The sequence below is a fragment of the Dermacentor andersoni genome, chromosome 3, assembly GCF_023375885.2.
Source record: "Dermacentor andersoni chromosome 3, qqDerAnde1_hic_scaffold, whole genome shotgun sequence".
In the NCBI taxonomy this organism is placed as follows: domain Eukaryota; kingdom Metazoa; phylum Arthropoda; class Arachnida; order Ixodida; family Ixodidae; genus Dermacentor; species Dermacentor andersoni.
The window spans coordinates 36,400,310-36,425,296 of NC_092816.1; the positions used below are offsets into that span (position 1 = coordinate 36,400,310).

At 47.8% G+C, this 24,987-nt stretch overlaps 1 protein-coding gene across 2 annotated transcripts in view; it reads left to right on the plus strand.

The window, feature by feature from the left end:
• The window catches only part of LOC126542913 (uncharacterized), a 50,986-nt gene that overhangs the window by 23,259 nt on the left and 2,740 nt on the right, over positions 1-24,987 (plus strand). The window contains exons 2-5 of one of the 2 annotated variants that reach the window (XM_055064720.2): positions 10,032-10,124; positions 15,383-15,570; positions 17,833-18,060; positions 20,115-20,298. In XM_055064720.2, coding sequence (XP_054920695.2) covers positions 10,122-10,124; positions 15,383-15,570; positions 17,833-18,060; positions 20,115-20,298 — 603 coding nt within the window. In that variant the 5' untranslated portion in view covers positions 10,032-10,121. The remainder of the gene's footprint in view (positions 1-10,031; positions 10,125-15,382; positions 15,571-17,832; positions 18,061-20,114; positions 20,299-24,987) is intronic. The other variant, XM_050190032.3, reaches the window with a different exon arrangement.

Below are 24,987 nucleotides of genomic sequence, written 5' to 3' on the forward strand. Positions count from 1 at the left end.
GGAAGCGAAGACGTCACTAAACGCAAGATGGAAAAAGCAAAGGCACAACCGAAAGCTTCGTAAGAAGATCGCACATATCAATCGCCAGCTGGAAGAACATTGCCGGACCTTAAGCCGCCAACAGTGGTATGACATCTGCAACGCGGTCGATGGGCAGCTCCACAATGGCAGCACGTGGCGTCTCCTTCGTCACCTCTTGGGGGAAACGCAGAGCAAGTCTGCTCAGCAAGCAAACCTGCAACGCCTTTTGCACAAGGAACAGACTACCACGAGTGATCACCAGCTCGTGACACGCCTGCTAGCCAAGTACTTCCCTCAACGGCCCGATGTGCAACACGGAGATTACACTGGACAGACAAATGTGACACTCGATGAAGAATTTCACGAGTCAGAGATCCGCGCAGCTCTCCACGACCTTAATGGCAAATCAGCACCTGGTCCCGACAAGGTTACGAACAAGACTCTAAGAAACCTCGATGATGCCTCGATAACCGCTCTTACGGCATACATCAACAAATGCTGGCGAGCAGGTTGCATCCCAGAGGCGTGGAAACGCTCTAAAGCAGTCCTGATACCGAAGCCAGGCAAGCCGTCCAGCCTCGACCACTTGCGGCCCATTTCCCTCACATCCTGCGTCGGCAAGGTGATGGAGCACGCGTTCCTCTCCCGCATCAACCACCACCTCGAGGACACTGGAGCCTACCCACCCACTATGGTGGGCTTCCGGTCACACCTCTCCACTCAAGACGTCATGCTCCAGCTCTACCACCAGATTATGAATGACCCAACTTGTGGCAATCGGGCCATCCTCGGCCTAGATTTGGAAAAGGCATTTGACAATGTAGCACACGCAGCAATCCTGAGCCGCATAAACAAGCTCAACTTGGGTGAGCGAAGCTACAACTACGTCAGAGACTTCCTCTCGCGCCGCACAGTCACCCTCGCGGTCGGCAGCATGACATCCGACGAACATACACTAGGAAGCACCGGCACTCCTCAAGGATCGGTCATATCCCCGCTCCTTTTCAACCTCGTGATGCTAGGTCTCCCGGCCTACCTCGACGAGATCGATGGCCTCCATCACGCCTTGTACGCAGATGACATCACCCTGTGGGTCAACAAGGGCAGTGACGGTCAGATAGAATGCACCTTACAAGCAGCGGTATCTGCAGTCGAAACCTACCTCCAAGACACAGGTCTCCGACTATCTCCACTGAAATCGGAGCTGCTCGTCTACCGCTCGCGCCGCCGGCCCAAGCCTACAGCCGAATCGCGCCAATGTGACGACATAATCCTCTATACGCAAGACGGCTCCTGCATTCCCCGAGTCCCGAAGATACGTATCCTAGGCATGCATATAACAGCCAACGGGTCAAACATAGAAGCTATCCGCAAAATCGAAGGCAAGGTTACAGCGGCTACCCGCCTGATCAAACGCATTACAAACAAGCACACGGGCATGAAGGAGGACAGTGTCATGCGCCTCATACACTCTTTCGCAATCAGTCACATCACTTATGTGGCTGCCTTCCACAACTGGAATGTCACTGATAGGGAGAAAATCAACACCCTTATACGCAAGACTTACAAGATCGCCCTTGGCCTACCGGAGTCCACAAGCACTGCTCGTCTGCTACAGCTGGGGGTATACAACACGCTTGAGGAAATCGTGGATGCGCAAAGAACCTCTCAACTCGAACGCATGTCTCTGACAGCCACGGGCCGGTACATCCTGCAGAAACTCGGCTTCAACTACCATGTCCAACACGGTCAGAAACAGGTCATTCCACCTGACCTCAGCGACACGCTGATTGTCGCCCCTATACCTCGAAACATGCACCCCGAATATAATCGGGGCCGACGCCAGGCCCGTGCCAAGGCACTGCTGCGCTCCTTGGGTGGAAAGAGGACTACGCGCTTTGTAGACGCCGCAGAATACACACGAGAACACCGATTCACGGCGGTAGTCGTAGACGTTAGCTCCCGGCTTACGCACGCGTGTAGTCTCGCAACGGAATACCCCGAAACAGCAGAAGAGGTAGCGATTGCGCTTGCGCTTACCGACCCCCTCTGCGAGGTAGTTTTTAGCGACTCACAATCCGCAGTTCGCAACTACGCGCGGGGGCGCATTTCCTCAGAAGCTCTCCAGATTCTAAGGAAAGCTGGTCGACAGCACTTCGATAACACCGCCATCATATGTTTTCCAGCGCACGTCGCCACCCCCACCGATGAGGGCCTCATTAACTTGAACGAGGTAGCACACCGCTCTGCGCGAGAACTGACCCGCCGCGCAGAATCGGAGACCGCCTCTTCGAGTTCGGAACTGCTGGCTCAAAACACGCGAGAACGCCTGGTCAGGTACAGTGACATCACCAAGCACTACCAGCTAGGCAGGCGGTTGCTGCCCCCACCTCACCCCATGCTGAAACGTCGCCAGGCAGTCATCTGGCGACAATTGCAAACACAAACATTCCCCAGTCCGGTGCGATTGCAGCACATTTTCCCCGCGCAATACCCGACTGCTCTTTGCAAACTATGTCAGGACACTAGAGCGACGCTGTCACACATGTTGTGGGAGTGTCGGGTTGCATCAGCTACAATGGCAGTAGCTCCGGAGGCTCTTGCGTCGAAGTGGGCCGCCGCTCTGCGCAGCTCCAACCTCAAGACACAAGAGTGGGCTGTCCAGCAAGCCCGAGAGGCGGCGACGAGGCAAGGCCTCGAAGTCCCCTCATGGGAGACCTGAGCCCGGGTCGTCAAATTTGCCGGATTCAGAATAAAGTTGTTTCCATCCATCCATATGTGGAGTTTGTGCCGCAGTACGGGCGCACAGGCACGTACGCAGAATTTTTGTTTTGGGGGGGGGGGGGGGCAACCCAAGGTAACCTTTCTATGAAAATGAGGGGGAGGGTACTTTTACTAGTACAAATGTGAATGATCCCACCATTCGCCCTAAATACCAGTAAACCTGCAAAAGAGAATTGAAATAACGTGTATCTCACAGGTACGTACGCCTGTGAGATACATCTCTTCTTTACCCCTCCCCCCCCTGGGTACGTGCCGGCGTGCGCAGCATACGAGGCTATCAGAGCCGTGAAACCAAAACGCACTGTTGATGATGATGCTCCTTTAAAAGACGCTCCACACACAATGAGCGATGAACCAAGAATCGGGTGGTTGTACGCTCAGTTAACATATTTAAAAAAAAGAACATAAGAATTTGCAACTATTACGTGTACTTCATTTTCATGCTGCGGTTAAGAATACCTTACCACGACCATGATGACGCTAATGTTCCCATCACGCACTTTCAATTTACGGCAGTTAATCTTTCTCGCACCCTAATGAGCTGCAGTCTCAGCCATATTAATAGCGGATCCCTGGCATATGCCCACTATTTGTCAAGGTTGCGAATGTTGCAGGTCCTACACAAAGTACAACCGTTAGCACTCTGATAATCTCAGCTGAACTTGTTGTCGCCTTCAACATGTAGTACGTACTAGATCTCAGTGTTCTTACAAACTCGAAACTTCTTCGTAAGTGCCTTCCACGATAGACCTCTCCTGGTGTACGTCCCAGCGCGTCGGCGGCGTCGCAGCGTGACGTCACCGGCGGACATGCAGTGACCCTGGTTGGCAAAACACAGCCGCCGCCAGCTCCCTGAGCATTATACACTTGCGCAGTGCTTGGTGTATGTGGGCGCCACGTGGACACGTGTTTTTCTTTCTTTATTTTTCCTGAATACCCAGAATTCTTTCGCCAGTCAGATTAGCAGTGTTGCGTGCCGAAGAACATCGGCGTGTGGTAAACTACGTGATGAAAAGCTGGCGGCGCTGGCCCTTTCTTTGCTTGCGGACGTGAACCACGTGGTGGTCTTTGATGGATTGTGCGCAGAATATCGTTTTTTTTTTCATGGAAGTGTGCCATGCTCGTTGTGGTGTGGTAAAGTGTGCGGCGAAAGACAACGAAGATATCGGCTAATCTATGCGTAGGGAAACGGACCGCAGTGTGTGCGTGTGTGTGTGTTCTCGTAAATCTCTGTTGGACCCCCTATTCGAGACGTGAACCCCTACGAGAGCCGACCACGAGGTGAGGGAACACCTCTACCCATTAGAAATGAACCTGTGGGTTTCCGGAGGCACCGGCATTTGAGCTCGGTAGGCCACCGCTGCGGTGTGCGTGCGTGCGCGTGTGTGCGTGTGCGCGTGTGATGTGTGCTGTGCTGTGTTACGCGATTAGCAATACGGGTGAGAATGAAGGAACGGGTGAGAATTCTAGAACGGGTGAGAATGAAGGAGACGCGGTGATTAGCGTGCGCACGTTCCTCGGTGCCATCTGCGCTGCACGCAGAAAACAAAAAGCATAATCTATCCACTGAAACGTATTACTATAAATGAGCTCCTGTAGCCTGCTTTCACTACTGCCGAAGCTGCGTGTATACATTTCACCACTAAGAATGCCCAAAAGGAAGGGAAACTATTGAACTCATCGCGTTTTCACGCAGATGTCACTGGTCTTGAGTCAAACTAAACTTTCGTTTTCTGTTATACGCACATTTATCGCACGAAATATTCATGATGTCATCCGCAAAGGGCAGCGTCAGACAAGCGAAGTTACCGCGCAACATATTATGTACTTATGTGTGCTCGTTCTTTTTTAATTCACACGAGCGTGACCACTAATTAAAATTAAATTATGGTGTTTAACATCGGGAGGCTGCACAGCGCCTTATGGGGGACACTGTAAGGAAATGCTCCGAATTAATGTTGACCATCTGGGGTTTCTTACCATGGTCCTAAAGCATGGTAACAAATGTTTCTGCATTCCTCCCTCATCTCAATCTAGGCGCCGCCATATTTGGTACGGCACCACTAAGCTGCCGTGATGGGTATGGCTGATAGGTACAGGTGAGGAGATAGGTGATAGGTGCATCGTTTTAAGCTACACTGTAAATGGGGCGCAAATGAGTATTTTCACGACAATGCAGTACAAATTTTTGTCCAAAGACCAGTCATTTAAACAAATTTCGGCACCGTCAAAATGTGCATCATCTGTGATAAAACGTTTGCTTTGGGATAGGAGGAGAAGGAAATAACTTCATTGTATGTCCTGCTAGTTGATGGGGAGGGCCAAAGGGCCAATGTCATAACGTTGGCGTGGCGAAAAATTCCGGCCTCTTTGAACGAATGCGTCGCGCTGCCTCTCGCTTCAATACGTATCCGACCACCTTCACTAGGCGCGAGAGAGGACAGCGCTAATGTAGTGACCAGCCATCTCGGCTCGCCAAACTTTGTGCCCGCCACTGATTACCTCCAAGACAAGGCGACACGGACAGCCATGGCTGGGCTAGAGGAGGAGACGTACGCCGACCTGCAACCCTCCCCCTCCTGAGCGGTTGCTTGCTCACATTACCGCGTCCGCTCAACGTCCCCCCCCCCCTTCCTCCATTTGCCAGTGTTTGTTCACGTGACCTCCAACATTAAGCGCGCTGCAGGACGGTGCGCATCAAGCCGCCATCCGTCCCGACTTACCCTCGCACGCTTTCCCTCACACCCACAGCATACGATGTGCGGCACACGATCTTATCGCATTTGGACTTTATACGAAACCACAGGGCGGCGGCGAAAATTTGCCGGGAGTTTAATTGCGATTGCAATAAAATCCCTCTGAAACATCCACAGCGATCGGCAGACTTAAAATACTCACAGAACGGTACCGGTACCCGGTAATAGATTTCATCTTTATGCATTCCGCCCACCCTTCGCTACGCAGTCTGGCACTTATACTCTACTTTATACTTAGCTATTTGATGTCGTCGAGTGTTTTTAAATGAATTTGTAACGAGATATATTTTTTCAGAACTCTCGCATCCTCGCACTCATTTCGCAGACACCCCTTCCATAACTCATGATTATAACCGGAAAGACAAACACCAGTATCGGCCGAGACACAGATTGCTGTTTGTTGCAGCATGCGCCGATGGCCAATACCTCCGAACGGAGCAAGCTTTACGGAGAAAAAAGCTGTCATCAACGCTAATGGCCAGGACGAAAGCATCGCAATTTTCTCCACGCTTGATAGGAAACCGAAGCACCGTAAATCATCCGACCACTGCCATCGGAGAAGTGAGGCGTTTCAATGGAGCGAATCGGCAGCGTCTCGCTATCTCAGAAAAATAAACGTTGTTCGCGGAAATTGCCTCCGCTCAGATTTTCCAGAAACTGGGGCGGAGACTGAACACGACCTTGATTGAGCTTCTGTGTGCCCCCGTGCCTGCTTCTCGTAAACTGTTGACAGTAAAGGAGAGCGTCTTCTTTTGTTCACTTCAAAGAGGGAATACACGCCACATCGGACATTACAGCACCCATGCAATACATCTTCATACTCATTCGTCTTGTATTTGCTTTTCTTGTAGCATCTACATTAACAGAGATCGCCAATAAGCGCGCTACATGGTACAATAGATATTGACGTTGTTACGATTGTCTCTCTTTCAGGCTTCGTAAATGTTTACAGCCCAGTCACAGCAGAAAGTCACGAAGTAAATTCCGTAGTTAGTAAATGAAAAACAGGTGAAAAGTGATTTACAGTTTGTGCGATGATGGCACAGTGTTGAAGCGTGTTTCAGCAGAAAATTTTACATTTTTAATCTTGTTTTGACATCTTGTGTAGAGTTCAGGACCATTAGCCAGGTGCCCTACGCCGATTCAGCCTAGACCCTTTGGAGTTCGTTTAATGTAGGAAAACCAAGAATTGTAAAAAAAATGAAAAAAAATACGAACCCTTCCCCTACAGGAAAAGGGGGGTTAGCGAAGCTTGTCCTGCGTGCACCTGACCTTCGCCACGGTTAAGTAACCCACGTCCAACGGTGTGGGATTTCTTCGGCCTCCCGCTCCCTTAGCTCGGGATCTCGTTGCTGTCGGATTGCCTGGGATGAAGCGGCTCTAAAGGCGCGTTTATAGTCCGACTTTACCGGCGCGCGGGCGAGCGTCGTTAGAGCCGGACGCGTTCAACAGCGTTAGCCACATCCTGTAACGTTGGCGGTGCCAGTGCTCCAAACCATCGGTCGAACTATATAGGCTCTTGTTCTCGCCAACGTGACGTAATGTGTGCGCGCGTTCATGCTACGTGGGACTATATTCAAGCCTTAGCGGCTGGATCGGCGCGCCGACGGTGCGCCCTTTCACAGACGAGTTCTCGCTGTCGCTCGTCGAACGCTGCCAGTTCCTAGGGGGAACGCACAACGTGTGGCTGTCCCATCCGTTTTCTGAAAATGAACTGAACGGAAACGAAGAAGGCGCAGCGCACGCAAAACATTTTCCTGCCCTTTGCCTCCCCGGCAGAAGCGAAACGGCTCTGATTGGTAGGGCACGCGGCGTGAGCGCGCGCCTATGCAGCTGGAATCCTTGCTAATGACTCACGCTGTGGTACCGGCTCAGCTGTCAACTCATCAAACTGCCCTTTCACACAGCTGCTCAGCTCTGGGAGCAACTGGATTTTTGCGTGACCAAACGGCCACCGAAACTTGTGAGCCAATCCAGGCTTCGCTTGAAATAAAGGAACTTTTTGTACAAGAAGCGCAAGGCACAAACATTATTTCATCTCAGTCACTCCAATCTCGCTGTTATATAATATAACCTAATTTTTGAACGGGCGGATCAAGTCGATATGGAATAGCTTAAAGCGTTCATAGTCAATGCGTTTAAATGCCGGTTATGTTTTCCCGATAACTCCATGCTATCAAGTGCTGCTGTGCGATGAATTCTGACTGAAGCGAACGGATAAAACCAAGATTACGCAGACAAATAACACAAATTCCATGCCTAGGAAGGCATCGATCGGCGTAGCTCAATTTCCATGCATGAACAGGGCAAAAGATCATCACCCTGACTAGGCAGCCACATTTGCCCGACCCGTCTCGCCTAGCGCTGAAGTGCTATTGCATAAATCGTTCGTACACGAAAGCATTGCACTTCACCGATAAAGCCTGCCGAATGCTTCCACGACATAAGTGCTGCATAAGCGAATTAACGCTTGGAACGGCAGGTAATGAATGCTGTGCGTCACCAGGTGCGCAATACAGCGTGAGAAACATTTGCGAAGAGAGAAAGTGCATTCTACAGAATAGCATTTTGTAACTATCTATTTTACTTTAAGTACTTCCCTTCTTATCATTGGTCGTGCCGTGTGACCTACACCAGCGATAACTACGGCGCCGCGATGTCAGTGAAGGACAGCAAGCGAAAAAAAAACTAAAAAGTTACTGCATTTTTACAATCTGCAACCCGTTAAGTGCAAGTCGGTGAAAAAGAGAATTAGCGTGCGCCAGCTCATGCTGAGTGTGTGTTTTCTATTTGATAGCAATAAGTACCTTTCGCCTACACCTGTAGTTGCATATTCTCAGGCCCACCCCTTCCGCAACTGCTTTTTTCTCATTCATAACGTAACGTAGGGCGTGGCGCTTCTTAGAAGCGAACCACTTACTGCAAGTACGCTCAACTTTATGTGACGTAAATATAACGTAGTTGGATCGGCGTGACATTCATTTCATTCATCCAGTTAACTATGCGTTCACTCTAATCAACTATAGTTTCATCAATCTGCTTTCTCTGGTTGAGTCAGGCAACGATCTCGGACCGAATGTGGTTTCCCCGAACAAGAGCTGAATACAGATTGCTGCCATTACACCCGATAGCACTGACAATTGCTTCGCTTTCTCTCTCCCATCATTTTTTTTTTCCTTCAGCTTCTTCTCTTGAAGCATCGCGTATGAGAGATTACGAATTCGGCCAACGAAGATTTCAGTCCGGAAATCTGGGGCCTCTTCCGGTGCTTTGTGATCACCGATTCGATCTAACAAAAGAGTAGAACGCGCGTTCTCCGCCCGTGGCGTCCACCATTGCGCTATAGCCCAGGGATGAAAAGAAAAAAAAATAAGAAATACCAAAGTTCTATTTCTTCCCTCATTAGCTGACGCTGCTGACAGAGGCAGTAAAAAGACTCCCTGCCTCCATCCTGATGATCCAAGCCACGCTCACAATAACCGATAACCTGGAGAAGAGAAATCAATTATTAGCCGCTGACAGTGCACTTCGTCTTCTAACTAGCACAGGAGTCCTTCCTTTCTTTCCTTCGCTTTCTGTTTATCCCTTATGTTCTTTACGTACAAAGCTGCCTCAGCATATTCTTTAGGTTAAATTGATATGGCTTTGCGACATGCTCATTACATAGAACGGTGTATTATGAAGTGTTCATTAAATGCCGACACGTAATGCTCACTATTTTGTTTTCATTTCCATTCTTTTAGAGCACTTTAAGCTATAAAAATAAAGAGAGAAAGAATCATTAGCGTAAATATTTTAATAAGTGTGGTAGAGGATATACGCTTGTCCAAATCGTTCGTCTACATAAAGCACCATCTTTGCGCCAACAGTATATATGCACTGAATTTCACGATTGCGCCCTTTATGAATGCTCACTTACTCCGCTGTAACTTTGGCACTTCCTAAGGGAAGAAAAAATGTTCTGGAGCTGAAGACACAAAGCTTGTCGTTCATAAGAGTCTCTCTCATTTGTGGATTCCTTGGCTAATAAGTTCGATGTCGCCTCTGAGACGCGAACTTCTGGACACTGCCGTGCTATGCTGTCTGTTCATTAGGTGGGCAAGCTGGGCCACCAGAAATACCTCTATACCCAAAGATCAACTTTCTTCAGAAACTCAAGAAGCGGAAGCAATGTACCTCAGAACCGACGTAATACTACCGCCCGCGTGGTGTCGTAAGTTGAAGACATGAACAAACCCGTGTCCTGGGCACGCGCCAGCTAAGAGGGCAAAGAACATCATTCATTTAGAACACAGGGCATCAGTGCCAACTAAGCGAGCTCTTAATTTATTACATTATGCATTTCGGTTCACAATTTAGTGCATTGTTCCTTTTCAACATTGCTCGTTTTCTATCACGTATCTTAGAACATGTATTTTGTCTCTCTCTCTCTCTCTGTCCTCGCCTTCTTCTTGGCCAATACTGCTGTAGTGGGGAAGTGTCACTAACTAGACAACGAGATCAAGAACAAGGAAACTATTGCAAGCACGTCTGCCTGTGAAGGCGCCTGAATAGAAAACAATGGTAAGTGTTGACACATTATAAACTGCTGACCTCATACTCCGTACACTAACTAAACTTTTACCACTACCAGGCTTAATGTTTAGCGTGGCCAAAACACTTTTTGGACAAAGTAAAAAACATTGTCGATTTGTTAAGAAGACTCCCATGAACATGTGAGCCAAATGTTATTGCACTGCATGCAGCGGGAAGTTTACAATATCGTGTCAAAATCAGTGAACAGGCTCTAGTTCTCGCATCCGCAATGTCGTCATGGAAAGTCGATGGAAAGCAGTTAGCCGACCAACGTTACTGGCTGATTTCGTGATCGCGAGAACATTCCCAGTAAAAATAATTGCTAATCTTCAGTTAAATTTGAGCGCAGCTGTATACGTGTTTTCATTTCGCTCCGTATGTAATGTGCCGCGTGAACAATCTATCTCGTGCGGCACGTTGCAAACGGAGCGAAGTGTGGCGCAACTTCCTCGCTAATTGGGAGATCGCGAGAAGCAGCGCGTAGGCGACGCGTGGACGTCAATCAAAGCAGCCGCCACATACAGACCTCTCGAACGGCGCTCGCTAATCTGGCGTCATCTCGTAGCCACCGTCACCGCAGTGCGCGTCTTGCGCGGCACTACGCTTTTCTCACGCTTTCGCCATACCATCCGCCTCCGCTTTCCTCCTCGCGCTTTCTTCGCTCTCGCCACTGTTTTCATCCCCCGCTGCGCTCCGCGCCCGCTCTTTCATCTGCTGCGCTCGTTCGCTCGGTTATGCGGCGAACGCCGACGCTCGACGCACGAACGGGCGCCCAAGTCTTGCGCTCTAAAATATGTGTGTCTGAGATTTGAAAACGGCGGGAAAATAATTTCATCTGTGCACTGCGCGTAGCTGCGTCTGCTGCGTGTGGTCTCCGAGATGGCAACAGCGTTCTGCGTATAGTAGTTTACCGCGGCCGCCACGGAATGCCGCGGCGAGCCCTTTCGACATTTTCGCCACCGCGACACTCAGCTTTCGGCCAGGGCTTTGCCCACTTTTCTTCTCCGCTGCGTAGCTTCCAGCACGCTAGCGGAGACGAAAATAGAGAGAAAGCCGGCTATCCGGCTTATACTCCACTTATACTTGAAGGATTTGGAAAAATTTATTTGCGGCATGAGATTCGTGGGACGACGTCCTTTAATAATCAGGCCATTCTATGATTAGTTAGGAAAGTGTTTCAGGACCCCCGTTAAGGTTATTCCACAGCATGAGTTCCCTCAGCAGGTCTGTAGCAGCAGATAAAAACGGTGTCCATCAACTACGCTGTTTCGAGTTGCTAGTTCTTGCAAGTGCAGTTGGCCGACCGCGTTGCCATTGTGGGCTTTCCAGGGGACGTATTCTCAGACGATCACCTTCGGCGATATTATTATTATTATTATTATTATTTATTCCGTACTGCCAGCCTGTTTTAGAGGCCCTAGGCAGGAGTGGGATATACATAAAGGCTTCAAGAGCCAATAACATGTGAAACACAAGAAAGAAAAAAAAAGGAGGAAAAGAAACAAAAAGGTGGAAACAAGCAAAGCGTCATCTTGGTACAATGCAAAAGAAAGAAACAACAATAAAAAGGAAGGAAGATATCAAAGAGTTCTGCAATACAGCACATGATTACGCAATGGCTTATACGCACACACACACAAATAAATTAACGGTGCCCTTAAGGGGAGACGCGGGTCTTGAAATGTCAAAAAATCGCAAGAAAGTCGATTTTCAGAAAAGTGCGTTAAAGTGCGATTTTCGGAAAAGTGTGATATGATCTATATCACATAGTGTATGGATTAGGATAGAATTCGTGGGAAACGTTTCTTTTCATAGATTAATGAGTGCGTGCATGAAGGACGATATGGTGGAGCTTTGAAGAACGTTTTCAGGCAGGGCGTTCCAGTCATGGATGGTTCGGGGGAAAAAGGACTGCTTAAATAATGTGGTATGGTGCGAATGCTCGTCTAACCTGAATGAATGTGATGAACGCGTTGGGCGCCGGCTACAAGGGGTAATATACAATTTTTTATCTAGTTTTACATGCTCCCGATGAATTAAATATAACATTTTGAGCCTGTCTCGATACCGTCTTGCCTCTAGGGTTTCCAGGTTCGCCTGCTGTAAAAGAGCGCTAACTGATGTATGACGGCGGTAGGAATTAAAAATAAACCTGACTGATTTCCGCTGTATCATTTCAATCATATTTATGCTCAGAGCGCGCATTACTAATCATACTCTCAGAGCGCGCATTAGCTGGTTGCGCGGAACCGGATGAGCTTATTGGCTTGTCGAGCACTACGTCGAGCGAAGGCCATAGTGTCGCCTAAAGTGATCGACCGGGAATACGTCCCGCGGTGTCTGCTGCAACGCGATCACGCCTTGAAATTCAACGGTGTGTAGATGACATTGAAGTTAAGGACTGTCTCGTCGGCACCGATCGGCATTCGAGCTTCATGACAGACTTCATAAGGGCCAGTGTTGTGTAAGCGACTTGACTTTGCAGGAAGTAACTGCTTATCCCAAATATAAGAAATTTACGTACCTTATGTTTTGTCTTGACAAGGTCGAGTGAGTACTGGTGACTTCTTTTGCGGGAGTAACTGCTTGTCCCACTCCAAAATAATTTACATCAGTTAGAGTTTATCTTCGCAGGACAATAGGAGTCATTGTGACTCCTTGTGGAAGTAACTGCTACACTCTAAAAAATGTTGCAACCTTTAGGGTGTATATCTGCCACACGACAACAATCGTCATCTGTCTTGCTTGCGTTTCCCTTCTTAAAAACGCTGCGCTCGATACGTTCCTGTCGAGAATGATCTGTCATGCTGATAACGCGCTTGCCGTTCGTGACTTTGAAGTACCGGGCTCGCCGCGCTAAAGAAAGGAAATGCGGGCAAGACAGATTACGAATATTGTTTTGTGACAAATATAAACCCCAAATGGTGCAATCGTTTTAGAGTGTAGTCCCAAGCACCAAAATTTTGCACCCTTTAAGTTTTATTTTGACAAGACAGAGGGAGATTTGGAGATCGCTTTTTTGCCCGAGTGACTGCTAGTCACAACAGCAGGAAATACACACTCTTTAGAGTGCATCTTGTCAGGACAAAGGGAATGCCGGTGTCTCCTTTCGTGAAATTAACTGCTTGTCCCACTATGCAGAAGAATGCAGGCCCTCTTATAGAGTATATATTGGGAGGACAAAAAGAAGCATTGGTGACCCCTTTTCGTTGGAGCAACTATTAGTCCAACTTGCCAAAAGGATTTTCATCATTTCGGGTTCATCTTTACCCACAAAATAATAATCATCGATCTTGCACGTATTTCCTCTATAGGACTGCTCCTGAAACTTCCCGGTCAAGAGCACATGCGTGTCCTAGCGCGTCGTAGTGTCCCTGATAGAGAAGTAGCAAGCGCAGTGTGTTAGGTGGAGACAAACTTGATGTCGGGTGCCATCGTGGGACAAGATAAGCCCTAAAGGGTCAATAAATTTTAGTGTGCAGGTTTAATTATTTCTTCGAGAGCTCCCCGATTAAGTGCATTCACTTAGTTCACAGCGTTTCTGACACTTTGTCGAGACAGTGTGCTCGGCAATGCTCGAGGAACGCGGTCGCCAACACACGCCGACGCGTCCACTGGCAAGTCACGCGAAGTCTCGCAAAAGTGACTGTATCCCCGATAGTCATCGACGGAGAATACCGCTGCTCCTTAGGCTCAAGCATAAGTGAACTTGCACTCCATCAGAAAAGTATGCGCACTTCGTCTAGGAGGGATTAAGAGTAATAACTACTTCAAACATGAAGCTAAACATACACTCTATAAAATTTTACGCCGTTTATGGTTTATGTTTTCAACAACGGTAATCATCATGAAGATCGAGGATATACGGCACATGTGAAAACTTGTTACTCTTTCCGATAGTGCAAGAACTCTCAAAAATAATGTGAAACGTGATGTAAGCGGTCACTCTAAAACAGAAAAGGGGGGAGGGGGATTCACCAACGCTCCCTTTGCCCTTAAAGAGCACAAGGAAGAGATAAAGAAAACAACGTCACAAAAGACACGAAGGTAAAAGCAGGACGCCTGATCACTTTAAGGTCAACTTATTTAGGTTTGTAGAAACGTTCAGCTGAAACACCCTATTTACCTTTGTATACCGTCCTCTTATACGAAGCCAACAAACACTAACACCAAGGGCAACACAGAGGAAATTACTTGTGCTTAATAAATGAAAAAAAAAAAGTTAAATTACTAGAAATTAAAGTGGATGAAAAAACAACTTGCCGCAGGTAAGGAACGATCCCACACCCTTCGAATTTCGCGTACGATGCTCTACCAATTCAGCTTCCGCGGCGCCGTTTGCCCATCCACTTTCTTGGGTGTTTATGTTTCGTAGTAGAACCCTGGGAGTGTTAGCCAGCACCACCACTCACAGACCTTGGCGGCGGATGTAGAACATCCTTTCTGCCGCAGGCTTCACGAGAACGTGATATTTTTGGGTGAAGGCAACCGGTCAATAAACCCACACATGCTACCTGAAGGCGTTAATGTTGCCTGATTCTAGACCCTCGTTATGTAAGAAACGAGAAGAGAGGGGGTTAACCAAGGGGCCCAGTTTTTGTTAGTCATATCATAAGAAGCCAACAAACACTGACACCAAGGACAACATAGGGGAAATTACTTGTGCTTAAAAAACAAAATAAAGAAACAATAATTTAATGGAAATGAAAGTGGATGAAAAACAACTTGCCGCAGGTTGCCGTGAAATGCGAAGGTTGTGGGATTGTTCCCCATCTGCAGCAAGTTGTTTTTTCATCCACTTTCATTGCCATTAATTTATCGTTTCTTCGTTTCATTTATTAAGCACAAGTTATTTCCCCTATGTTGTCCTTGGTGTCAGTGTTGGCTTCTTACGACATGACTAATAAAAAATCGGGCCCCTCGGTTAACCCCCTTTCCTCTCGTTCAAGTGCTCTTATAGTTGGATATAACCACTGCTGTATCAGAGCATATCCCGACTAACGCACACATTTCCATGAGTGCAACGACCAAAACTCAGGAGTCGATTTTTTTTCCTCGTATTGCATGTGTGAAGGAGCGTTACACGAAGCACAAAAATCTTGAAACCAATGGGAACATTATTTCAAGGGGAACCTGGGCTTACGCCGAGTGGATCGTGCTAGGTTGCCTCAGGAACTTGCAGGAATGGAAGACTTGTCGGCGCAGTCATAAGTATCGCATTAACTAACACTCGACTGGTTTCGCAGAGCACGTCCCATTCTCGGCTATGGGACACAGTGTCTGTGATGGCTGAGGAGGTCTACCACTTCGCGATGACGGCACTGTGCGCCTACGAACTGCTGTTGGACACCTACTACGGCGTCAAGCCGAAACGCGAAATCAGCAGCGTCGCGCTCTCCATGGCGCTCTTCATCTTTCACTCGGTGTTCCTGGGGTAAGTCGTATTGTCTTCTACAGAAAGTTTTCCTGTCCCACATTGAGAACAGTTCTATCTACGATTCCACAGCTACCTTGCTTCGCCAGAAGGAAAGTAGAAAACTACCTCTCAAGAAAGGTGTGGCATGGAGACACAACATTTCTAATGCTATTCACTGCATGTCTTGAAGTATTCGAGCTATTAGACTGGGAAGGCTTAGGGGTGAGGATCAACGGCGAATATCTAAATAACCTCCGGTTCGCAGATGACATTGTCCTCTTCAATAACACTGGGGCTGCATTGCAACTGATGATTGAGGACCTTAACCGAGAAAGTGCGAGCGTAAGGTTGAAGAGTGATATGCAGAAGACAAAGGTAATGCTCAATGACATGGCAAGGGAGCAAGAGTTCATGATCGCCAGCGAGTCTGTAGAGTTTGTCCAGGAGTACGTTTATCTCGGTCGATCACTCACAGGGGACCCTGATTATGAGAAGGAAAATTACAGAAGAATAAAAATGAGTTGGAGTGTATATGGCAGGCATTACAAAATCCTGTCTGCGAGATTACTACTGTCGTTGAAAAGAAAAATGGATTATAATTGCATTCTACCGGCGCTAACATACGAGGTAGAAAGTTCAGAGAAAAGACGGGGAATCCGGGAGATGGCAATTCAAGGCGATGAGCAAAACGTGAACAAGGTGAATGCAGGCTCCTGGATTCACCTTGTTCACGTTTTGCTCATCGAGGTAGAAAGTTGTAGCTTAACAAAGAAGCTTGAGAACAAGTTACAGACCGCGGAAAGAGCAATGTAACGAAAATTATCAAGCGCAACGTTAAGAGACAGGAAGATAGCGGTGTAGATCGCCGAGAAAACAGGAAGCCGATATTCTATTCGGCATTAAGAGAAAAAATAATGGAGCTGGGGCAGGCCATGTAACGCGTAGGGAAGATAACCGGTGGACCATTATAGTTACAGGATGAGTGCCAAGGGAAGGGAAGCGCTGTCGAGGACGGCAGTAAATTTGGCAGGGTGATGAAATTAGGAAGTTTGCAGGCGCAAGTTGGAATCGGCTAGCCAGGACAGGGGTAATTCATACCGCAGTTGACATAAAAATAGACTAATGATGATGATGACGTTTTTGGTTATTGAAATAAAGTGATTGAATTAAAGTGAGCGTTTCCGAGTAAACAAAGCAATCGCTAAATTACAATATTACTGTAAAACGTAATTGATTTCAAGTCATTAATTACATGCAATACATTATGTACAAGTGTGTCAAAAAAGCAACCAGACCTATCGCTTTTGAGAGCGAACGAGTTGAATATGCCACAGCCGAGAGGAACCCACGTTTTCTTTCATAAATGAGTGAAGACAGGCACTTAATAACGCCATTATGCCATTTACAAGGCGTTGACACATGCCTTCTCGCTGTCGCGCATAACGTTCCTACACTTACAAAGCACGGCTGTAGTCCTTGTCTTTTCACTGTCGCGCTAGCGTTCCAACGCTTGCGATGCCGGATCCAGTGCCTCGTGAAGAAAACGCAAAGTAGCGCCTTTAGGCGCTCCAGTTGTAATTAACTGAAATCACTTTGCTGGTGCGATAATCCGCCCGTCGGATCGAACGACTTTCACGAACATCGTTATTGCGCGTGCAAGTCTGTCAAAACAATTCAATCCGACAGATGACCTATAGGAAGCGTCTTGTATGAAACTCAGCATCTCGTAACTTCTTCGAATCTGTTGGAAACTTTCCGGAAATGGTTTCTGACACTGTGCTCGCCTCGCCAGCTTCTTGCATTGCACCGAACGCTATGCGTCGCCTCAGACAAACGGAAAAGAGAAAACTATGTGTGGATCTTCCGTTGTCCCTTCTCGCAACGCCGAATAAATGGAAGCATCACGGAAGGATTAGTGGAGCGCACAATGGGCGAGCCCTAATCAGTGGCGTAGCAACGAGGGGGGCCGGGGGGGCCATGGGCCCCGGGTGCAAGGGGCCAGTGGGGGGTTCATATACGTCTGAAGACACATGGAAATTGTTGATATCCTCGCCTTCCTCGACTACACCCGGGGGGGAGGAGTGGCAGAAGACCTATGGGCCCCGGATTCCAGATTACCTAGCTACGCCACTGGCCCTAATCCTTTCTCTGGGACACGCAACCGGCCCTCTTCATTGATTTGATGGCACGAGCCCTGACGTCAAGGGAATTTGTGAGACAGATATAGCACAGTCGTATGTCGAGACACGTGTTTTTTTTTATTATTATTATTCGGCGCAGACGCAGCCAGCACTCCAGCATGCTGCCCGCGAAGCTCGTCTACCTGCTGGACATGCTGTTCCACGTGGGAAGTTTCACCGAAGACGCCGCGCTCGTGATCTCCCTGCTGCATAGTCCACCTGTGGCGCTCGGCCTCGAGACGGATGGCACGAGAGGGAGCGCGGTCTGCAACTCAAACTCCATCTTGGTCGATCTCGTTGGCATGGCCTACCACATCGGCATACTCGTGTTAGTATGCGGCTTATCGTAAGCCGCCAAGAAAGGTTTTAGAATTTAACTATTGCTTTACACGTGCAGCTATCGGCATCTGTAAAATAATGAGTTAGAAGAATAGCAAGAAAATTAATTACTATTACCTTTAGACACATTATGTCTTGGCACACCACGATATAATTCAGCCTGGAGAACTTCTTGCTTACCACACCAGCTGCCCCGCTGACTGAGGTCTGGAGATCTTATGTAAGGTCTGGAGACCAAATGAGGGCTTTGGCAGCCTCATTTCGATGGAAACTGACTGCAAAAACGCTAGCATGCTTTCATTCAGGTGCACTTTAAATAATCCCAAGAGGTACTTGTTGGACGGGCTATAAGCATAACGTGTCGAAGGAAAGCCATGTACGACAGCTCGCAGCTCTACCTTTTAAGGAGCGATACAATTCGCGTAATGTAGGCACCTCGCCGAAGGCACCACAGGCGTTGCCTTGCATATACATGGATATTGTGACTGTACTATACCTCTAATGGAGCGTCGATGAAGACGCTTTTGATATGGTCCGCTCTCGTCATATGGTGCGGAGCTTGATCGCCTTGCAAATACATCGTAACTTCGTTTTCCTTTTTGTGTCCGCCTTCACATAACTACACATATATATGTATATCTATATATTATTATTGAGTGTTTTTTCTCTGTCAAATCTGTGCGGGCTATGAGATAACTGAAGGGTTCCGAATTAGTTTTTATCGCTTATGAAGGTTTTGTTTGCAAGCACATACGTCTGTCTACACGCGGACGTTTTAGTTTTCCGCTAAATTTCACAATTACTCACTGGGGCCCTCCTTAAAAAGGCTTTACTCGCGATCCAAATTGCAGTTTTAGAAACGTAAACGCCAGCAATTATTCACTTTGCATCTCGCCGTGCCTCTCAAGACGTTACGCCAACCATCGCCGTCGTTTATTCCGCCGTTCCTCAGCCGTTAGCTTCGCGGCTCTTCGCGCCATGCACAACGCCCCGCAAAATCTTGCCCATTTGCCAAGTTGAGCCGTCCTAGTCACTGGTGGACAATCCACTCAGACAAATGGAAATTTTAGGTTGGCAGCGATGCTACATCCGGTATTGTCGGTAAAGGGGGAAACAAACTTAATTTTTGAACCAATCCAGGGGTGTTACTGCGGACATTTCTCAATTGCGACATATTGTCGGATTCACCGTCTCGTCAACTCTGATTGGCCCACGGGGCTGGTGTACGGCCCCTCCGATTAGCTCAAAGTGCCCCCATTACAGAATTTGACAAAATGGACGAATTTGACGACGTCCGAGATAACGGCATAGGTTGCTGTAGAAGCTGTGGCCGCTGAGTGCCATATGAACAACGAAAATAGTCGCAAACAGTTTCGCAAGTGTATGACACTGAAACGTGCCTATGTAAGAAGGGTACAGTTCGGCTCATCTCGAAAAGAGACGCGCCGCGGACTTCGGAGACATACGCGGCCTGGCACGTACCGAAAGCCCATGCGCGGTGGAGATGCGCGACACAACACTGCCACGGCATCTAAACTTTCAAACACCACAAACCTCTGGCGAGAAAACATATGCATCTCAAAGAGCTATGACAGACGTACGGCGACGAACGCACGGGGCAACTCAATCGAGAGCGAATGCTCTCGCTCGACCGAGTTGAGCCAAAGCGAACTTTTCGCTATAAAATGGGAGAAAGAGTCAAGTAATTCGGCTTATCAAAGTAATGATGCGCTTGGCGGCATATTTTTGTTTCACCAAGGATATTTAGGTGGCGTTTCCCTTCTTTTTTTATTCTGTGTAATTCCGTACATAACGGGGCCGGTGACCGGCTCAAGTTAGTACGCCGGTTCGTTATACGGGCGCTGTACCGTGTTGAGCCCTGTCGTACGATGACGTAGCGTCCGTGAGACGGAAAGCAGCGGGATACCTCGAGGAAAATGTCAAACTTATGTGGCAAAAAATAAACATAACGTTGAAATTGTAGCGACAATTAATTGATCGAGTCGCAATTAAGGCACACTCGCTGTCGGACGTCTTGCGCAGCACGTACTACCGCTGGGTTCAGCTCAGACCGGCCACGACCACCTCGTGTGGCGCCTCCAACTGCCTGTCCTGGATCAGCGAGTCGGTGCGCACCAGACTGCACCGCCGACCGGTAGCCACGCTGGACCGCTCGCCGCTGCTGGGCGACGCGTTCGAACGGGAGCTGCCACTGGACGCACAGCAAGTAGGCTATGCGTGGGCATTTTTCTACGTGACCTGACCCTTCTTACGCGACAGCATTCAACGGCAGCGGTCGGTAAAAGAAAAAAGAACTCCACATGAAAAACGAACAGCCTGTGGATGCTACTGAAACCGATAACTTATAGCGAGCGATTTAGACCAGTTTAGTCCAACAGGTGCACCGATCAATACGACGCACTTGAGCCAGCTGTCATAGTCTTGCGGTTTTTACTGTGTGGTCAAAACTTTGGAGGGCGCTTAAGCTTCGCCTTTAAGAGTGGAACGCGATGGCATTAAAAGGCCCCTCATTGCTTCTCACGCTTCCCGGAATCTACAGCTCATGTAACCGTAATGTTTTCTTCGATACGCTGACGGCGAAGCACGAGGGCGAGCTTTCTGATTATTTTCTTTCTTTGCCTCCCACGGCGGGCGCCGCCGTTGCCGCGGATGCGCGGAAGCGAGCGCCATCTGGATGGTGTTGCAAGGAACCGAGTGGGGCGCACCACTCCTAGCACAGACCTCAAGCGGCAGCTGGAAAATGGAGTTTCTGCTTGAGCTTCCGCGTAACAGAACTATGTTTTCTGGTATATTCAAATTACAATCCGACGCTATCATGTTTGTTGGTTGTGCACTGTAAGCCGTACTTTACAAATTTTCTGACGTATTTTACTTTCAGAAATGTAATTTCAGTAACGCCTATGCGCCACGCGGAGGGCCTGCGTGAATCGGGAGGAGTGGTTCAGGATGATTTCTTTCTCATGCGGACATCGCCGCTGACGGCGACACCGGATTTTCTGCGACACGGAGCCTTTAACGCTATCGCGTTAAAATTAGCATTTAGCCTGAAGTGTTAATTCTGCGGCCGCCATTGGAATCTGAGCCTGGCAACGTTTAACGCTAGAACATCATCTAGTGAGGCAAGTCTTGGAGATATTGGAGGAATTAGCGGGCATTGACTGGGATATAATAGGGCTCAGTGAGGTTAGGAGGACAAATGAAGCATATACAGCGCTAAAAAAAAAAGAAAAGCGGGCACGTCCTGTGCTACTGGAGCTTAGCGGAGAGACGAGAACTAGGAGTCGGATTCCTGATTAATATGGATATAGCTGGTAACATACAGGATTTCTACAGCCTTAACGAGAGGGTCGCAGGTCTTGTGAAACTTAATAAGAGGTAAAATTGAAGGTCGTACAGGTCTACGCGCCTACATTCATGATGACCAGGAAGTCGAAAGCTTCTATGAAGACGTGAATTCGGCGATGGGTAAAGTCAAAACAAAATACATTATACTCATGGGCGACTTCAATGCCAGGGTAGGCAAGAAGCAGGCTGGAGACAAGTCAGCGGGGGAATATGGCATAGGTTCTAGGAATAGCAGGGGATCGTTATTAGTAGAGTTTGCAAAACGGAATAATTTGCGGATAATGACTACCTTCTTCCGCAAGCGGGATAACCGAAAGTGGACGTGGAGGAGCCCAAATGCCGAGACTAGAAATGAAATGGACTTCCTACTCTAGCTAACCCTGGTTTCATACAAGATGTGGAAGTGTTCGGCAAGGTGAGCTGCAGTGACCATAGGATGGTAAGATCTCAAATTAGCCTAGACTTGAGGAGGGAACGGAAGAAACTGGTACTAAGAAGCCGATCAATGAGTTAGCGGTAAGAGGGGAAATAGAGGAATTCCGGATCAAGCTACAGAACAGGTATTCGGCTTTAACTCAGGAAGAGGACCTTAGTGTTGAACCAATGAACGACAATCTTATGGGCATCATGAAGGAGTGTGCGAGAGAAGTCGGTGGTAACTTCGTTAGACAGGATACCGGTAAGCTATCGCAGGAGGCGAAAGATCTGATTAATAAACGCCAATGTATGAAAGCCTCTATCCCTACATCTAGAACTGGCAGAACTCTCCAAGTTAATCAACAAGCGTAAAATAGCGGACATAAGGAAGTGTAATATGGATAGAATTGAACATGCTCTCAGGAACGGAGGAAGCCTAAAAGCAGTGAAGAAGAAACTAGGAATAGGCAAGAACCAGATCTATGCGCTAAGAGACAAAACCGGCAATATCATCACTAATATGGATAAGATAGTTCAAGTGGCTGAGGAGTTCTATAGAGATTTATACAGTACCAGTGGCACCCACGACGATAATGGAAGAGGGAGTAGTCTAGAGGAATGTGAAATGCCACAAGTAACGCCGGAAGAAGTAAAGAAAGCCTTAGGACATATGCAAAGAGGGAAGGCAGCTGGGGAGGATCAAGTAACAGCAGATTTGTTGAAGGACGGTGGGCAGGTTGTTCTAGAAAAACTGACCACCCTGTATACGCAATGCCTCATGACCTCGAGCGTACCGGAATCTTGGAAGAACGCCAACATAATCTTAATCCATAGGAAAGGGGACGCCAATGACTTGAAAAATTATAGACCGATCAGCTTACTGTCCGTTGCCTACAAAGTGTTTACTAAGGTAATCGCAAATAGAATCAGGAACACCTTAGACTTCTGTCAACCAAAGGACCAAGCAGAATTTCGTAAAGGCTACTCAACAATAGACCATATTCACTCTATCAGTCAGGTGATACAGAAATGTGCGGAATATAACCAACCTTTATATATAGCTTTCATTGATTACGAGAACGCGTTTGATTCAGTCGGAACCTCAGCAGTCATGCAGGCATTACGGAATCAGGGTGTAGACGAGCCGTATGTAAAAGTACTGAAAGATATCTATAGCGGCTCCACAGCCACCGTAGTCCTCCATAAAGAAAGCAACAAAATCCCTATAAAGAAGGGCGTCAGGCAGGACGATACGATCTCTCCAATGTTATTCACAGCGTGTTTGCAGGAGGTATTCAGAGACCTGGACTGGGAAGCATTGTTGGTAAGAGCTAATGGATAATACCTTAGGAACTTGCGATTCTTTGATGATATTGCCTTGCTTAGTAACTCAGGGGGCCGATTGCAATACATGCTCACTGATCTGGACAGGCAAAGCAGAAGGGTGGTTCTAAAAATTATTCTACAGAAAACTAAAGTAATGTTTAACAGTCTCGGAAGAGAACTGCAGTTTACGATAGGTAGCGAGGCACTGGAAGTGGTAAGGGAATACATCTACTTAGGGCAGGTAGTGACCGCGGATCCGGATCATGAGTCTGAAATAATCAGAAGAATAAGAATGGGCTAGGGTGCGTTTGGCAGGCATTCTCAAATCATGAACAGCAGGTTGCCACTATCCCTCAAGAGGAAAGTGTATAACAGCTGTGTCTTACCAGTACTCACCTACGGGGCAGAAACCTGGAGGCTTACGAAAAGGGTTCTGCTGAAATTGAGGACGACGCAACGAGCTATGGAAAGAAGAATGATGGGTGTAACGTTAAGGGATAAGAAGAGAGCAGATTGGTTGAGGGAACAAACGCGAGTGAATGACATCTTAGCTGAGATCAAGAAAAAGAAATGGGGCATGGGCAGGACATGTAATGAGGAGGGAAGATAACCGATGGTCATTAAGGGTTACTGACTGTATTCCAAAAGAAGGGAAGCGTAGCAGGGGGCGGCAGAATGTTAGGTGGACGGATGAGATTTAGAAGTTTGCAGGGACAACATGGCCACAATTAGCACATGACCGGGTTAGTTGGAGAAGTATGGGAGAGGACTTTGCCTTGCAGTGGGCGTGACCAGGCTGATGATGATGGTGATTAATTCTGCGGTAGCGCGATCAAGTGGCGTGCAGCGGACCTTAACTAGATCAGTCCCTAATCTGGGTAAGCTTCAGCTTGCAGCGATTGAGGCGCACATCGCCCCGTCACCATAACTTTCCGCCATGAAACGCCATTTTGAGTACTGAAGAATTTTGCTATCTTTGCTTTTTCGGGCCAATCAGGACGTAGTTAATCGCCCTGTCGGCCATCCAGAGCTGGCAAGATGGTGAAACTTAAATTTGACAATATGGCGGAATGCAGCAATGACTAACAGCAATCAGACAGCTAGCATCTGCAAGCCAACCTCCTCTGACGCCATCCCTCTTTCTCTATGGGGTCTATCCGCGCGTTGCCTTTTGGGAAGTAGTCCCTCCATAGGTGCCGGACCTTTCAAGACAATATTTGGTTCGTTGTATAAATCGGATACTACTGAAGTCTGCAGTGAAGCCACGCCCACGCCCTAATAACCGCCAGCCACTGTTCCTCCGCGAGGCTGCAAGTAGTTAGTACTTCAACCTTTCCCTGTTGCCACAATAAGGTAGTAACCACAAAAATAAAGTTATAGGCGCATAATTTTGAACGTTTTCACTCGTCTGTTATAGTGGAACGGTGAAAGCCTAATTCTTTATTGAACTGAAATAAAACGCTTGCTGCACTTCCACTATTGTCACATTTCACTTCAGTTGGCAGTGAAGTTTCATGAGTAAAATGGGGTAAGCAGTGAAATAAATTGTACGGCAGACTTTTGAAGAGTGAAACGCTCAGACTCCATACACTTTGTCAATGTCTGTTGCACACCTCATCGCTTCTGCCGATGAAAAGACTCTTGAAGAGTAGCAGACGCTCCGGAGGTATTAAGTGTGACGCCATTTTGAAATGGTCGCATGACGACGATTTTGTTTACTTCTGTGATTGGCTGGCGGAGTAACCAACCCGCACTGTCCATGTGCCTTGGTTGCTAACTCCTGTTTTTTCAAGTTGTATCCTATTAC